This window comes from Sminthopsis crassicaudata, chromosome 2 (assembly GCF_048593235.1).
Source record: "Sminthopsis crassicaudata isolate SCR6 chromosome 2, ASM4859323v1, whole genome shotgun sequence".
NCBI classification, from domain to species: domain Eukaryota; kingdom Metazoa; phylum Chordata; class Mammalia; order Dasyuromorphia; family Dasyuridae; genus Sminthopsis; species Sminthopsis crassicaudata.
Window position 1 is genome coordinate 342755241 of NC_133618.1, and position 17985 is coordinate 342773225.

General features: G+C 33.3%; 1 protein-coding gene across 10 annotated transcripts in view; it reads left to right on the plus strand.

The window, feature by feature from the left end:
- The window catches only part of LOC141556459 (metastasis-associated protein MTA1), a 610678-nt gene that overhangs the window by 290238 nt on the left and 302455 nt on the right, over positions 1-17985 (plus strand). For all 10 annotated transcript variants that reach the window (XM_074290610.1, XM_074290601.1, XM_074290609.1 and 7 more), the window contains one exon: positions 12946-13172. In XM_074290610.1, coding sequence (XP_074146711.1) covers positions 12946-13172 — 227 coding nt within the window. The remainder of the gene's footprint in view (positions 1-12945; positions 13173-17985) is intronic.

Genomic DNA, 17985 nt, shown 5'->3' on the forward strand with positions numbered 1-17985 from the left:
ATTACTTTCAATAAAATTTGCTTCTTGACTAGGTGATGGATTTAACCCAAACTTTTGGGATCCCCTTTCCCCACTTATTGTTGCACTTTTTTCAAAAGATACAACAGCAGATCTTCAAAGGCTCCTTTCTTTTTTTTTTTTTTTTTTTAATTTTTTTTATTATATATATATATTTTTTTTTATAATATTATCCCTTGTATTCATTTTTCCAAATTACCCCCCCTCCCTCTATTCCCTCCCCCCGATGACAGGCAATCCCATACATTTTACATGTGTTACAATATAGTCTAGGTACAATACATGTGTGTGAATATCATTTTCTTGTTGCACAATAAACATTAGAATCCGAAGGTACATGCAACCTGGGCAGACAGATATTAGTGCTAACAATTTACATTCACTTCCCAGTGTTTCTTCTCTGGGTGTTGCTACCTCTGTCCATCATTGATCAACTGGAAGTGAGTTGGATCTTCTTTATGTTGAAGATTTTCACTTCCATCAGAATACATCCTCATACAGTATTGTTGTTGAAGTGTACAGTGATCTTCTGGTTCTGCTCATTTCACTCAGCATCAGTTGATTTAAGTCTCTCCAGGCCTCTCTGTATTCCTCCCGCTGGTCATTTCTTACAGAGCAACAATATTCCATAACCTTCATATACCACAATTTACCCAACCATTCTCCAACTGATGGACATCCATTCATCCTCCAGTTTCTAGCTACAACAAAAAGAGCTGCCACAAACATTTTGGCACATATATGTCTCTTTCCTCTCTTTAGTATTTCTTTGGGATATAATCCCAGTAGTAGCGCTGCTGGGTCAAAGGGTATGCACAGTTTGATAACTTTTTGGGCATAATTCCAGATTGCTCTCCAGAATGGCTGGATTCTTTCGCAACTCCACCAGCAATGTATTAGTGTCCCAATTTCCCCACATCCCCTCCAACATTTATCATTATTTGTTCCTGTCATCTTAGCCAATCTGACAGGTATTATTTGTTCCTGTCATCTTAGCCAATCTGACAGGTATGTAGTGGTATCTCAGAGTGGTCTTAATTTGCATTTCTCTGATCAGTAGTGATTTGGAACACTCTTTCATGTGAGTGGATATAGTTTCAATTTCTTCCTCTGAGAATTGTCTGTTCATATCCTTTGACCATTTATCAATTGGAGAATGGTTCGGTTTCTTATAAATTATGGTCAGTTCTCTATATATTTTGGAGATGAGACCAAAGGCTCCTTTCAAAGTCACTTCCTCTTGTACTGCTAACTTATTTCAGGATTTGGCCAGTTTGGTGTTTGGTTTTTTTATTTTTGTTTTTCTTGGTCCCTAGGATTATGGTATTGATTTCATTCAAGTTGACTGAAGAACTTTAAGGTGTTTGGCCCCTTACAGTGACTCACCCTTTCTTATTTTATCTGATTGTTTAGAAGAGAGGAGTCAAAATGCTGGCTATCATCATTCTTATTATCATCACATTATCACATCACCAACCCTTTTATTTTAAGGAAAAATTTTAAGGAAACACAAAAAATAATAAGTGAATTAAGGATCTACATCATTTTCAAGTATAATGCTGTTAAGATTGACAAGTATAAAGGAACATATATAAATATGGAAGGAATAATATGAACAATGCAGAGTGAAAAAAAATAAGAAAAGGGCAGATTAAACTGATTTACAAAGAAAAATATGCAAATTTTTTCATTTTTATTTTGTAATTTTACTTTCCCAGAAGGAAACTGTCATTTATCACTAGACCAGATCCATAGTTGTTCTGTAATGTAGTCTTAGAGAGTTGCCAAGGCACAAAAGGGTTAAATGACTTTGCTTAGAATCACAAGGCCAAGAATTAGCTGACCTGAATCCAGATTTTTCCCAACTCCAAGATCAGCTTGTTATGCAGTACACAATGCTACCTCAGTACATGAATCTATTGGCCAAGATGGCAGAGAGGACACATGCTTCATTCTAAGGTCCCCTTCTACCCTCACTACTGATTACCAAATTCAGCCTCTGAAATAGTTCTTGACTGGTAGAATCCATGAATATTGGGAGTACAACAAATTACCAGCGGAAGATAATCTGGAAGATCACTTAGGTTTGTCTTGATTGGTAGCAGGAGACCAGCACAGGCAGGGAGGCAGAATATGGAAGCTAGCCCACACTGAGCTGAGTGGACAAGGGCTGGATGCGGTCTCCAAGGATGGAGAATTTGCAGGAAGGACTCTTCCACAGGTTGGGTGCTCTGCTTTCGTTGCAAAACAGATCAGCAGAGAAGTTACACAAACGCCAAAAGTATAGTGTACCCCAAAACCCCAGAGTTTAACAGGACCTGGCCACACCCACCGAGCACCAGAAGTGACTCCCCATGGACCACAACACAACTGCATAGCTGGACCACAGTACAACTGCACAGCCACATTCCATAGCTTGGGGGCTCTGCCCAGGGCAGTTGCACTCTGAAGCTCTGCCACTCTTTGTAGCCCATTCACAGGACAGGTATTATCCATATATCCCTGTTCTGTAGAGGAAGCTGGTAACCTCCTTTCCATGAAGGCAGACTCCAAAATCTTTTTTAAAAAATGAATAAAAAAGCAAAGTGGGTTCTAAATATAGATAGCTTCTATACAGAAAGAGAACAGATCTCAAACCCTGAGGAGACTAGCAGCAGACAGTCTCCAGACAAAACCCCAAAGGGGGATATAACCTGGTCGCCTTCACACAAGCCTCTCTTAGAAGAAATTATAAAATAAAAGAGAGCTAGAAGAAAAATGGGGAAAGGAAAGAGAAGCTCTGCAAGAGAGTATGGAAAAGGCATATAGCCCATTAAAAGAAAATTTTGGTAAAGTGGAAAAAGAAAACAACTTCCTGAAATGTGAATTGGAAAAAGTAAAGAACTCCCAGGGAAGCAGAATTTGTGAATTGGAAAAGATAAAGAACTCCCAGGAAAGTAGGTTATGTGAATTGGAAAAAGAAAATAACTCAGTTAAAAAAAAAAAAATTAGTGAAATGGGAAAAAATCCCATTGAGCAAAACAACTCATTTAAAAACTCAATTGGACATATACAAAAAGAAGTATAAAAAAAAAGCTAATGAAAAAAATAACTCATTAAAAAATCAAAACTGGACAAATAGAAATGGATGATTCGTTGAGACATCAAGAATCAGTCAAGCAAAACCAAAAAAATGAAAAAAGTAGAAAAAAATTTAAAATATCTACTTGGAAAAACAGCAGACCTGGTAAATAGATCTGAGAGATAATCTGAGGATTATTGGACTTCCTGAAAATTATGATAAAAAAAAAGAGCCTAGACACTATTTTACAGGAAATCATCAAAGAGAACTGCCCAGATGTAATAGAATCAAAAGGTAAAATAGTTATTGAAAGAATTCATCAAATAATTTCTGAAAGAGACCATAAAATAAAAACTCCAAGGAATATTGTGGCTAAATTTCAGAACTATCAGATTAAAGAAAAAAATATTACAAGCAGCTAGAAAAAAACAATTCAAATACCAAGGAGTTACAATAAGGATCACTCGGGCTCTAGATGCTTACACATTAAAGGATCGAAGGGCCTGGAATCTGATATTCCAAAAGGCAAAAGAATTTGGAATGCAGCCATGAATAAACTATCCAGCTAGGCTGAACATTTTCTTCCAGGAAGAAGATGGATATTTAATGAAACAGGTGAATTCCACTTATTCCTAATGAAAAAACCAGAGCTAAACAAAAAATTTGACTCCAAATATAGGACTCAAGAAAATCATAAAAGATAAAAAGAACTCCTGATAACTGTATTTCTGTTATGGGCATACATAAAGAGCACATGTATAATTTGATTTTATCGTTATAATACCAAAAAAATGGAAATTAGAAGTGGAAAGAGGATTGTATCAGAAAAAGGGAAAAGGGGAGATAAAAAGAAGGAAATTATATCCCACAAAGAGGCAAAGGAAACCTATCATATCTGAGGGAATTTAGGGAAGGGGAGGAACATTGTGTGAAACTTACTCTCATCAGATTTGGCTCAAAGAGAAAATATTAGACATATTTGATTTACATGGAAACTTCTCTCACCTCATTAAAAAGTGGTAGAGAAAAAAGGAAAAGGAAAAGAAAAGAGTAATAAGGGAAAGGTATAAGAAAGGGGAAGGGACTCAAAGGGAGTGGGAAGGATTCTAAAGAGGGAGAGTTGCGTGAGGCAAGTGGTGCCCAAAGAAAAAGAAAAGAATAATCTGGGGGTAATAAGATGGCGGGAAACACAGAATTATTAGTTTTAACCATAAATGTGAATGGGATGAACACTCCCATAAAGCAGAAGCAGATAGCTGACTGGATCAAAAGCCAGAATCCTATAATATGTTGTTTACAGGAAACACATTTAAAGTAGGATGATACATACAGAGTAAAGGTAAAAGGCTAGAGCAGAATCTATTAGGCTTCAGATGAAGTCAAAAAAGCAGGGGTAGCCATCCTTATCTCAGATCAAGCAAAAGCAAAAATTGATCTAATTAAAAGAGATAAGGAAGGAAACTATATCTTGCTAAAGGGTAGCATAGACAATGAAGCAATATCAATACTAAACATATATGCACCAAGTGGCATAGCATCTAAATTCCTAAAGGAGAAGTTAAAAGAGTTGCAAGAAGAAATAGACAGCCAAACTATAATAGTGGGAGATCTCAACCTTGCACTCTCAGAATTAGATAAATCAAATCACAAAACAAATAAGAAAGAATTTAAAGAGGTAAATAGAATATTAGAAAAGTTAGGTATGATAGATCTTTGAAGAAAACTGAATGAAGACTGAAAAGAGTGCACTTTCTTCTCAGCAGTTCATGGAACCTATACAAAAATTGATCATATATTAGGACATAAAGACCTCAAAATTAAATGCAGAAATTGTAAAATTGTAAATGCATTCTTTTCAGATCACAATGCAATAAAATCTACATTCAACAAAAAGCTAGGGATAAATAGACTAAAAAGTAATTGGAAACTAAATAATCTCATCCTAAAGAATGAATGGATGAGACAGCAAATCATAGACACAATTAATAATTTAACCCAAGAGAATGACAACAATGAGACAACATACCAAAATTTGTGCAGCCAAAGTGGTAATAAGGGGAAATTTTATATCTTTAGAAGCTTACTTGAATAAATTAGAGAAAGAGAAGATCAGTTAATTGGGCTTGCAACTTAAAAAGCTAGAAAAAGAACAAATTAAAAATCCCCAATCAAATACTAAACTTAAAATTCTAAAATGAAAAGAAAAAATTAATAAAATTGAAAGTAAAAAAAAATTATTGAAATAATGAATAAAACTAAGAGTTGATTTTATGAAAAAATCAACAAAATACTACATGAATATATAGATAAATGGACCCCAAAAAAGTTTTTTGAGAGAACATAGAGGGAGTAACATAAATTGTTACAGATTTTTATCTATTATTATTTGTTTAACTACTTGAATATAAATAGCTTTTAAGTTTATTTGATTAGTTTGTTAATCAAGTTCATAAATGATTTTTAAAATAAAATTATAGTATATTGGAATGCTACAGTCTCTAAAGAATTAAAAATATAAATATATTCTAGAAGATAATGGAGAGATACAGAGATATGAGTAGCAACAAGATAACAAATACAGATATGTCTTCTGACTTTTTTAACTTTTAACACCATGCTCTCCAAAAATGTCCCTAGAGCCTCAATTGAAAGGGGGCCCAAGTTGGAATCATTATTAAACTTCAGCACTTTGTCCCTCCTAGATACCTCCATTTCCCCATTTCCCCCCCCACACTCTGTACCCTCTCTCTCTCTCTTACACACACACACACACACATATGCATGCACGCACACATGATGAGTCCATGTTTTATATAAGCAATAGATCAGAGTGTACTTGAAATTCAATGCCATGATTTGTAAAAGAAATATCACATTTTTTCTGTGTGTTAAAAAATGTTGATAGCTTTCATTTTTACAGTATTTTAATTTTCAAATATATCCTTCACATTTCCATTCCCAGAAAGATATAAAGAATAAAAAAGAAGAAAAAAGAAGCAATTAAACAAAACCAACTATTAAAAACCTACTCATCACATCAACCAAATTTGACAGTATATGCAGTTACAAATCTACCATCTACTTCCACAATGAAAGGAGGAAATGCATTTTTTTTTCAATTCTTATTTGATCTTCTTTCTTTTCATTGTTGTCATACATATGTTTTCCTGGTTTTGCATATTTCACCCAATATCAGATCAGTTAGGTCTTCTCATAGTTCTTTGTATTCTTCATATTTATTGTTTATTAAGGTATAATAATAAACCATTAATATTCCATAACATTTCTGTACCATAATTTGTTTAGATATTCCATGCTTGATGAGCACCTATGATGTGATACTACAGAAAGTATTGTTATAAGTAGTTTATCCATATAGGGCTGAAGCAGGAGCAAACTGTTTCCTTTACTAAGTTGTGGTCCCTTTTAGAAACTGTATTTCCTTTTGATCTGTGATCTCTTTCAGATTCTCAGCCACTCCTGGGCTATCCTCCCCCAGACAAGTTATCTTTCCAGGATGTCAGATTTAATTAGAAATCCTGGCCAAAAAGCACTGTTTTGAAATGTTGTTAATTCCTATAGGAAAACTGATAAGAATCTAAGCCCAGGAACTTGGTCTGACCCTGCTCGGACTGTCTAGCCCCCACCAAGATACCCAATATAACAGCCTCCCTCAACCAAGGTCTTTGCAGATGGAATAAGCAATTTGCCAGAACCATTCTGCCCACTGAGAAAGCATTCTCAGTGCCAAAACTCCATTTCCCACTAGAAATAGATTTCTATCCCACAATAAACTTTCATTTTGCAACTAATAATTCAGGAATTAGTGAATTCTTTCACTCTAAACCTGTGGCCGATTTAAAGGGGATTCTTAACAATTCTCTTATTGCCACTAACTTCTTGACTACCATGAATTGAGATGTGGTTTGCCACATCAGAATCTTTCTGAATTTTACTTCCCTGAAGTATATCTCTTTCAGGGTAATCTCTGGTTTGAAAGATCTGAACATTTTATTCACTCTAATTCTAAATTAGTGAGATCTTTTCACAGCTCTATTAATAGTATATTAGCTACCTTATTTTAAAATTGTAGATGCGGATTATATAGAAGTAGTATTTGGGAGATATGTAACTGATGAGGGCTGAGAGGACCAAAGAAGAGGCTAGGCAGGAATACATGAAGTTCAGCTGTCCAAGGAGCAAGTTCAATTTCGTTAAAACCAAAGCTATGGTTTAAAAAAAAATAGCTTTATTGTTAAAGAAACACCAAAAAGGATTCTCTTGGAGGGCATATCATTCTCAAGAGAGAAGTGATCTGCAAAGAGTCATTTTCTGAAGACGCATTTTATGCATGAGTCTAAGAGAAGTCTCCAGTGGATATGAAATCTTGCCAGAGGTCATGACTTCCTCCAAGAAAGCTTATCTTGCTCTAGAGGATGCAAGACCATTTGGGTTTGTAGATCAAAGGAGACATTTTGTTGGTGATTTTACGTAATTTTACAGGGCTGACTCAGATCAAGCAGAGGTTTACTTTCATCATAACTATAATAAACAGGTGCTTATGAACTATATTATTGGGGTGGGAAGATGACAACATGCTAGAAGAAAGAATACCCCAGATATTCTTACAGATACTCTCTTGGGGCTTAGACATGTGTCACTTTGATAAGCCTTAGAAAGAATCACTTCTAATGTCTCCCAGCCAACTCAGTAATCCAAAGAAGGACACTCAAAGAATTCTGCAGAGATCTTGAGATAAACAGCTGAGGTATATCAAATGCAGAAAACAGGACATAAGTAGCCATCCTGATGACTTTGAGTGAGTCTAACAACCTTGCCTGAACTCTGCTATGCATATCCCCCAAGCCTAACCTATCTAAGGATATAGCTACAGAAGTTGAATCTAGAAAAATGACTTTGAGATATTGTGGATGAATCTAGCATTTCATTCTCTACCTGAGCCAGGAAATTCCCAAGCTTATTTTATCCCAAACCTAACTTAACCCTCCCTCAAATTCCCAGAAGGATCCAGTGCAGCATTCTCTGCCCAAATTAATAACTGCCATGTGCTCTTAAAATGTAGGATCCTAATTAGAGAAATAACAAGTCATTGTGGAATGAGGAAATGGGGAGAATGAGGAGAAAGCCTTTAAACAAAACCATACTGAAGGCCTCCCTGAAAGCTGTAGCAAGCACCCATCACTGAAATAACCCCTGAGCCCAGGCACAAAGAGATATAACCCCAAGGAGAGGTTCAGGAGTCCTATGATAAGCTACAATCCCAGGATCACAGCAGTTCTAGTCATTTGGAAAGAAGGCTCTAATGTGGACCACCATACTCAGGACTAAGCAGGGCTTTCTTTTTTAATTGTGAAGCTTAAACCAAGGACAGACCTCTTCCCTGCCTCTCCCCCCCAAGCAGCTTAATTACTGAAATGAGGGGGATGCTCAAACTCAAATACTATGAGAAAATATCTTGGTTTGAGGAGGATAGCAAAACTACAAGTCCCTTGGAGGAAAATAAATGTCTTAACCACAGGAACTGCAGGAATATAATAGAAAAGCTGGAGAAGAATGAAAAGAAAAAATTTAAACCTCAGAATAGATGGTAGAAAACCTCAAGAACTTAGGGCCCTAAAATTTAGATTTATTAATTAAAGGAAAACCAAAATAATTTTTTAAAACTCTAAGAAACATATTCAAAATGATTTTTAGATTCTTCTTGATCTGTTTTCTAAGTCAAAGTTAATGTACTATGTGAAAATCAGGATCAGGGAGGGAAAAAAGATTACCAATAGTATAATTTCAAGAAATTATTTTTTTTAATTGTCCAGTTAGGAAACTAGTGAAAGTAAAATCTTCTGATCACCCAAAATGAAAAAAAAAATAATAATTCTAGGAACACCACACCCAAAATCCAGAGTTCCTAGGTCAAAGAAAAAATATTACCTGCACCCCAAAAGAAGGAATCAAAATACCAAGGAGCCATTCAAAGGATCATCGAAGATTGTTTACTGTCTGTAAAGGCAAAAAGTCTTTGGAATAGAATATTTCAGAATCCAAGAGAAAAGTTTACAAACAAGTTTTGCCTTTCTGACAAAACTAAATATAATCCTACAGGGAGCAGAAATGGGTCTTTCTTGGAATAAAAGATTTAAAAACATTCTAGATGAAAAGACTAGAACTGAGTAGAATTTTTTAAATGAAAATGTAGGTAGGTAGTAAGAGAAACATTGAGAGGTAGATATATTTGTTTCATTAGAATATATAATCATTCTATATTGTAACACATGTAAAATGTATGGGATTGCCTGTCATCGGGGGGAGGGAATAGAGGGAGGGGGGTATAATTTGGAAAAATGAATACAAGGGATAATATTATAAAATATATATAATAAAAAATTTTTAAAAAAATAAAAATTAAAAAAAAAAAAGAATATATAGTCATTGTTTAATTCCATATTAATAGGGGACTAAAAAAAGTCTTCTCAGAATTCTGTAATCTTTGGAAGTTATAGAAAATGGTTAAATGATAAATTTGTTCTGATGCAAAGGTTTTAGGAGAAGATAAAATGAGAAGGTTGGGGGATATACAGAAGGGAGGAGGATAAGAAGCACAAAAACACTTTTACATAATGGAGATTCATAAAATGAGTGCATAGTGCACAGGAAAGTCTGGAAGAGAAGGAGCAAGTGGCATCTAAAGAACTTCAATTTCATATTAATCCAATAAAGAAAGATTAAACACAATTTTACACAGTGATTTCATTAAATTCAAAAGGAGAAATGAGGAATGAAGAGGGAGATAGGGGTTTAACAGGAATGGTAAGATAAGGATCTAGTCATAACCAAAATATGTTAGAGTGAAGAACGTGAAATAGAAATTAAAAGGAAAGAAAGACTGAAAACCTGTATTAAGAGGCAGAGTAAGAAAAGAAAAAGCTGCAACAGGGGAAAAACAGATTTTCCCTTAGGTCACTCTTTTTTTTTTTTCTACCACCTTATTTGTAAACAGGTATGTGGGAACAAAGAAAAAAAAGTACAAGAGGATAGATGGAGGGAAATACACAATTAACAGTCACAAATGAATGAAAATAGGAAAATATCCAAAAAACAGAAAAGGATAATAAAATGGATTAGTAACAGAATTCAGAAATAGATTTCTAGAAAAATACTTGAAACAAGAATATTCATAAAGTTACTATAAGGGGAACAAAGTAAAATCTATTATGCTTTATCTGAACTAAAGGGAAAGCAGTAGTAGCAATCATAATATCAGTTCAGCCTCTCTTAAATATAGACAAAATAAAAAGATAAGCCAGGAAGCTTTATGTTTAAGGGCATCATAGATAACAAATCATTATCAATATCAAATAAATGTAGTCCATAATATAGCACCTAATAATTTAATTGGAGAGAAATAAATAGTAAAATAATAAAATTGAGTGACCATTTCAAATTTAGACAAATCTAACCAAAAGTTAGACAAGTAAAAGGATCTGAATATAACTTTAGGAGATAAGATAGATACTTGATAATTATATACTAGAAAGGAAATTTACATATAGTATGACAATATAACAAAAAGTTTGAAAAACAGTCCTTCTAAGCAAATTGTTTGTTGTTCATAATGCCAAAAATATTTTCAATGAAGAAAATTTAAAGTAAGAAATAGTAATTAGAGACTAAGTAGCATAATTCAAAAAAAAAAAAAACCTAGTAAAGTAGCAAGTTACAAAAACAATAGAAAATTTCATCAAAGAAAACAATAATAAAAACATCATACCATAACTTAGTAGTTACAACTGTTCTGAGGGGAAATTTTTTATCTGTAAATACTTTTATCAATGAAAGGGAGAGAAGAAATTAATGAATTAGGCAGTCAACTAAAACTTAACAAATAAAAAATTTCCAGCTAAATAACAAAGTAGAAATTCTGAAAATTCAAAGATATAGGAGCGATTTTTAAAAAAAATTTTAATTAAAAATTTTAGTAATCTTGTTTTTATGAGAGGAAAATCAAATTGTATCACATCAAAAGGAACTCACAGCATCTGAAAAGGAAGCAAAGGAAATTATCAGAAATTACCTAATGATATGTTAACAAAAATGATAAGTTGGAGGAAATCAATGAATATTTTTAAAAATGAGAATACCCAGATTAACGAACAAAAATGCTTAAATAATCCAATATCTATTTCTGGAAATGGATAATATTTTTCATCCTAAGTTCTATGGAACTATCTTGGATCATTGTGTTGAGAATACCTAAAAAGTCATTCATAGATCATTGTGCAATATTGCTGTTACCATATACAATGTTCTCTTGATTCTACTTACATCAGTTTATGTAAGTCCTTTAAAGTTCCTTGGGATACAGATCTAATAATTGCTGAATCAAAGGATTTTATAGTGTTTTGGGCATTGTTGTAAATTGCTCTCCAGAATGGTTGGATAAGTCCACAACTCTATCAACAATATACAGTCCTAGTGTTTCCCATATCCCCTCCAAGATTTGTAGTTTTCCTTTTCTATCATATTATCCAGTTGGTATGAGATAGTGTGCCAGAATCATTTTAATTTGCATTTCTTTTATCAGTAGTGATTTAGAGCATTTTTTCGTAACTATGGATAGTTTTGATTTTATTATCTGAAAAGAAATAGGCAGTTTTCTTAGGAAGAAACCCAAGCAAACAACAACTCTATGAAAGAATTCTTGATATCACTTGTAATTGGAGAAATGCAAATCAAAGCAACTCTTGAGGCTGTATCTCGTGCATATTAGATTGACAAAGATGAAGAAAATAAGGAAAATAACAAATGATGCAGGGACTATGAGAAAATAGATACATTGATGGTGGATTTATTCTTTGGTCCAATCATTCTGCAAAATAATTTGGAGTTATTATAGACATATATCCCAAAGAAATAAAAAAAAAAAAGAATTGGTATGTACAACTATATTTGTAATGGCTTTTCTGTTATAACCAAAGTCTGAAGATAAAGGAAATGTCTTAATGGCTAACAGCTAAATTAGTCTATATTAAATAGAATGTGATATTATTGTGCCATGAAAAATAATGAACAGTTTCAGAGGAACGTCAGCTGCAAAGTAAGAACTTAGAGAACAATTTATACAGAAATTACATTATAAAAACAATTTTTGAGTAACTTTATAATTTTGATCAATGAGATGTATAATGCAATGATATAAACAAATCCCAAAATGCTAAAGATAAAAATAAATCACTTCCTTATCTTCTGACAAAGTGGTAATGAATTTAAAATCCTGAGCAAGACATATATTTCTGAATATGATCAATGTGAGAATTTGTTTTCCCAAATTATTCAGCAATGTATTGAGGACTTTATTTTTCATTTTGTTTTGTTTTTGTTTTAATTTGCTCATTGTTGGGAGAGATGTGCAATGGGGAAAGGATAGATTAAGATAAAAGAAAACCTATGAACTCTAACCAAGACTCAGCTTGGGAAAATGAACTATATATAAATGGTATGCTTATTATCCAATATGATAAAATCATAATTTTATGATAAGCAATTAAAGAATGTGTGTCCAAAAAAAAGTAAAATAAGAGAAAATAACTAGGGTATACATTTATGTATTCTTCAAACAAATAATTGTAATCAATAGTGTCTAATGAATAAATTTTAAATCATAGTATTATATACATTTTTAAGGATGAAAATGTCTTAAGATATTGTTCAAATATATTATGTTGATTAGTTTATAAAGCTTAAAATAATTTAAATTATTTTCTAGTGCTATTTGGGCACTTATTAAGAAGTTAGAAAAGAACATACAATATGATAAAGTAATTAGCTCTTTTTCCCCTTCTGTTTTCTAGTCAGAATACTGGTGTTGAATTAATGGGACTACAAGTAGATTACTGGATTGCTACTCAGTCCATGGAAAAAAAGAAGGACACAGAAAAGAAAGATCCTTCCACTGCCAAAAACACACTGAAATGCACTTTCCGGTCTCTCCAGGTTAGCAGGCTTCCTAGCAGTGGTGAGACAATAGTCACTCCAACAATGTCCATGACTGTTGTAACAAAGGAGAAAAACAAAAAAGGTAAGAAGGGAAACATGAACTTGGGTGCATCTTATATACACCCTTGCAAGACGTGGGTCTGTCTTAAGATATGGGACATTGTTGGAAATCTCTGCCTAAACATCTATTCCATTCTATTTTGATTGGCTCTATTCTTCATTTTCCATAAAGATGTCCTATTATATTATAATCTCTCTTTATATACCCTTTCATACTCCCCACTCATACTTAGAGAGGATAACCACCCATTTTGCTGAAATCATTAGACTATGCAAGAGAATGTCTCTCAACTCCCTTCTTCTCAAAAATTCTCAGCATTATCACTCATCTTTTCTGACCCTATTACCTCAGATTGTTTTCCTTTGACCCTTCTTCCTAACCAACTAACATATCTTCTCCTCTCCATTACTGGACTTCTTTTAAAAGGTGTCTAACTCTGTTTCTCTGTTTCCAACTCTTGGTCTCTCCTTTCTTGTAACTTCCTTGACTTCTGCTTCCACTTGTGTACCACTCCTCCTCATTGTTAAATCCTTACTCAATCTTCATCTTCATCCTTTACAGCTTTTGACACTATTCCCCCCCCCAGCTCCTTCTAGATACTCTGTGACATCTTTTTCTCTATAAACTACTCTGTCTTTTTCATTGGTTTCTTGTCTTCTTCATGACATGTTAGCAGAGAGTATTTCCCAAAAAGATCTCTTGCCTCTCTTTTTTTTTCTCTCTCTTCTGTCTTCTTTTCTTCTCATAAGTTCAATAACTACTTAAGTGCCTCGAATGTACCAGGCACTGTACTAAACACTACAAAAAAAAAAGGCAAAAAAAAAAAGTCCTTCATAAGGAGTTCATAATTTCATTATTTCAACAACCATGTCTCTATAACTGACTTCTCAATCCATATCCCCAAGTCCCAACTTCTGTTCTAAGCTCCAGATTCATATTTCTACCAAATTTTTTAAACTACTTCAAATTCAATATGATCACTATACCATAATTTCCTTGAAATGTAAATAGAGCACTAAGTCTGGAGTCAGGAAAACCTTAATTTAAATCCCACCTCAAACACTTAGTAGATCTGGGACCCTGGGCAGGTAACTTAATGGTTCCAATCCTCAGTTTCCTCATCTTTAAAGTAAGATTAATAATAGTATCTGCCTCACAAATTATTGTAAAGATTAAATGAGGTAATATTTATGAAATGCTTACCGTAGTGCCTGACAAATTGACAGATTTCACATATATCTATATTAATCTATGTGGAGATGGGGATGGGTAGATGACTACAATTAGGAATTGTCCTTGTTTTATCTTTGTATCCTCAGCACCTAGCACATATTAGATGCTGAATAAATATTACTTGAATGAATGAATGTACCAGACTGAACTCATTATTTTTTCCTCTAATTCATTTTCTCTTGACTTTGTCTCTCATGTTAACCACAGTTCTTTTTTACTTTCCCCTTTCTTTCATCTCTTATATCTTACCTACCTCACATCCTTACTATGAGGGAAGCTTTTTGCAAACCTTACAAGCTGTTTGCATTATTTGCTAAACCCTGTTGATCGTTGGCCTAAAATATCTCTTGTATCTGTTCCTCTCTTTGTCATTTTACTATAGATCCTCTTTACCACTTATCTGGGATATTGAGATAGCCTCTTAATAAGTTTTTTTTCCTTCCATTTTCTATACTCTGTAGACCATCCTTAACTCCACTACCAAATTTACATTATTTACGTAAATCTAGTCATTCCTTAGAAATTTTCATTTAGTCTTTGTGCACTCTAGTATTCAAGCCTCATCATGAATACAGTTTAATATAGGTTTTTCTCATACTTCTTCCTTCCCATATATTACACTGTAGCCAAATTGGACTTCTTGATATTGCACAAGTGTACCTTATTCTTTCCTAACCTTATTACTTAACATACTATTCCCTAAGTTTTCTCCTCAATATGTTGCTATTCTTTTCATCACATATTTATTCCTCTTCTAGGAACTCTTCCTTAATTTTCCATAGTTGATATTAACCTTTCTTCCTTCATATCATACTTTGTACTAGGTATTGTTTTGTGTTATAGTTAATTATATGATTTTCCCCCATGCCAACTTTAAGGACCACATTTTTTTTGACTTTTATATCTGAGCTCACACTTAGCACATTACTTTGATATAGATTTTTAAAATATAAAATCAAAGAGTCATTCTTTTCATTTTTAAAATATATTATTGATGCTTTTTTTTAATTTCCCAGTACATCTCAAAGAGTCCTCTTAGAAAATTTCCTTAGAAAACAGTTAAGCAAAACCAACTAAGATAGTAATGATATATGTCTTTCTTTGAACAAAATCATCCATTAAGTAATAAATGTTGAACTGAAAGAAATTAGATCCTGGACCTTTTAGCCTTCAAGAACTGATGGTAGTTCATCAACAATATACAAATCTTTAGGAAAAATGGAGAACCCCCAAAATTTAGGATGAGTCAGGGAGAGAGCTGAAGCAGGGTAATAGGCCCATCATACTAACTGAAAAGACAAAGATGATAGAAAATAATTGAGAGGATTCTTATAAAAGGGGAAGACAAGTGGAAATGTGGAACAGAAATGTTTATCAATTGGAAGTTTTGGACTACTTTTAGGACTCTAAAATATTATAATTCTGTCAAGAATTTAAGAATAGGTTAAAAAAAAGAAGGATATTAAGATTCTGTCAGCTGAGGAAAGCAGTATTGTCATCAAGAATATACGGCAAACCATCTGGGTAGAAAGATGTTAAAATGAAGAGTTCAAAAAATTGATTTCAAGACACTCATGTCATAATGGCATGTATATGAAATTGATAAGGAAAACATGATCAATCTGATGAGGTTAAAGTGATGAGGGACTTTTAGAATTTTTAGATTTTGATTATATATAAAGAACTTCAGATTATGTCTCCTTGATATAAGTATCAATATCCCCATAAAACGATTAAGCTTAATGCCAAGCTAACTTCAGTAGCTTAGGCTATTATGGAGCAGAGTCATCTCTCTGTATCAGAACTACACAGAAGTGTGGAATAAAGACAAATTAAAAACTTGAAGCACACTTAAGTGCCTAGTTGAGCTAAAACTTGACTTTTGCAAAACATGCCAAAGTGTTTTTGCAATTGCCCCAGAAACATTTACTTTAATCCCCAAAATATCATCTGTGCTATAGGATATTTTCAGGGTCAAGTAGTAGGAGTTGAATCCTTGCTGTCTTAGGGGGATGAGAAATAATAGAAACAGTTGCTAAACCAAGGAGTAAGCATGTGTCCCTGTAGCTGCAGGAACAAAACTTGGACTTTATCTTCTGCTACAATAATTATTATTATGGTGCAGATCTCATGAGAAGGGGACTCCTTAACAATTGTAAGATCGTTTCTCTTTTAAGAGGGTTCAAATTTGGGATGTAGGGGTAAGTTGATGTTAAAAGATGAAAGACCCGGATCCCTGGAGTGCAGGTGGGTCTCAATAGAATGTTGGGTTTAAATGAAATTTAAATAAAAACTTGATGGATTTTTGTGCCTATGAGATGAAATGAAAAACACCTTTTTTTTTCAATAGTAGGAACTTGTGTTTCCACAAGAGTTGATCTGTGGCAAATGAAATCTTGAGCTATGTTCTGAAACTCCATGGGAAAACCTTGGATAAGAACAAAACAAATCAAAAAGAATAGTTTATTAAAAATCCCCAAGATTGAATCTAGTCTTTGTAAATTCAGAACTTGTAATTTGGGGCCCCAAAACAATGAGAAGTTTCAATTATCCTTACTGAATTTCTAAATTTCTTCACCAAAATCAGAATAATTCATAATTTCCTTATTTTTGAGACAGCAATATCAAAAAAAATCAAAAGAAGGCTAGTTAGGATTCTATAAACTGAAGTTTTACAAGGTCATCAGTTTAAGAGTATTAGTGAAGGGCTCTTACGAATGAAATTGTAAAGACATGAAGAAACAATTCAGGAAAAAAGAAAGAAAGAAAGAAAGGGGGGGGAGGGTTCTTAAAAAGACCAATATAGGTATACAAGAAATTAATCAACTAGGATTTTTTAAAATAGATAATATAGAAACAAAGGCACATAAACAAAGGATATATACCAAAATATGACATTGTTTTGTAAAAAATAGTGTTAGAGAAAGCTAAATCTTGGAGTGTACTCAAGCTGTTAGAGAAGGAAAAAGGGGGAACACCTTTTTAGCTAGGTACATATAGAGACAGACATGTCAAAGGAAGAGAATTACACAGAGTAGATAGAATGATAATAACGAATGACAAAGAAAAGGCAGAACTGTCCCATATCATGCTGTTCTTGGTTTTTTGGCCACATATAATTATCTTTGTACTAGAAAGAAATGATTAAATGGGTTAAATTTTGATGATGGGTATCATCAAAAACAAATTATATCAGAATAACCTCTTTTCCTTTGTCAAGGATATAATCCTGGCAAATCAAGTGAATATCAAAATTAGATTTTTAAAAAGAATTTAACCAAGTCTATCCTACTATACTTGTGGGAAAGTTGGAGCATTGTGGATTAGATGATAAAACATTTAGGAGTATTTGGAACTGATTGAATAGCCAGCCTCAAAGAGCAGTCATGAAAATGGCTTAACATTAGAGATCCCTGGTAGACTTCTAAAAGGAATCTATCAGTGTTTTAGATTGTGTGGTTTAGGTTTTTTGCTAACAACTTAAATGAAAGCATGTATATAAAATTTTACTTATTGCAAATTTTACAAAATTACAGATTGCAAAATTTACTTATTAAATGAGAAAATTAGGGCCCAAAAGGATCTTAAAAGACTAGGGATT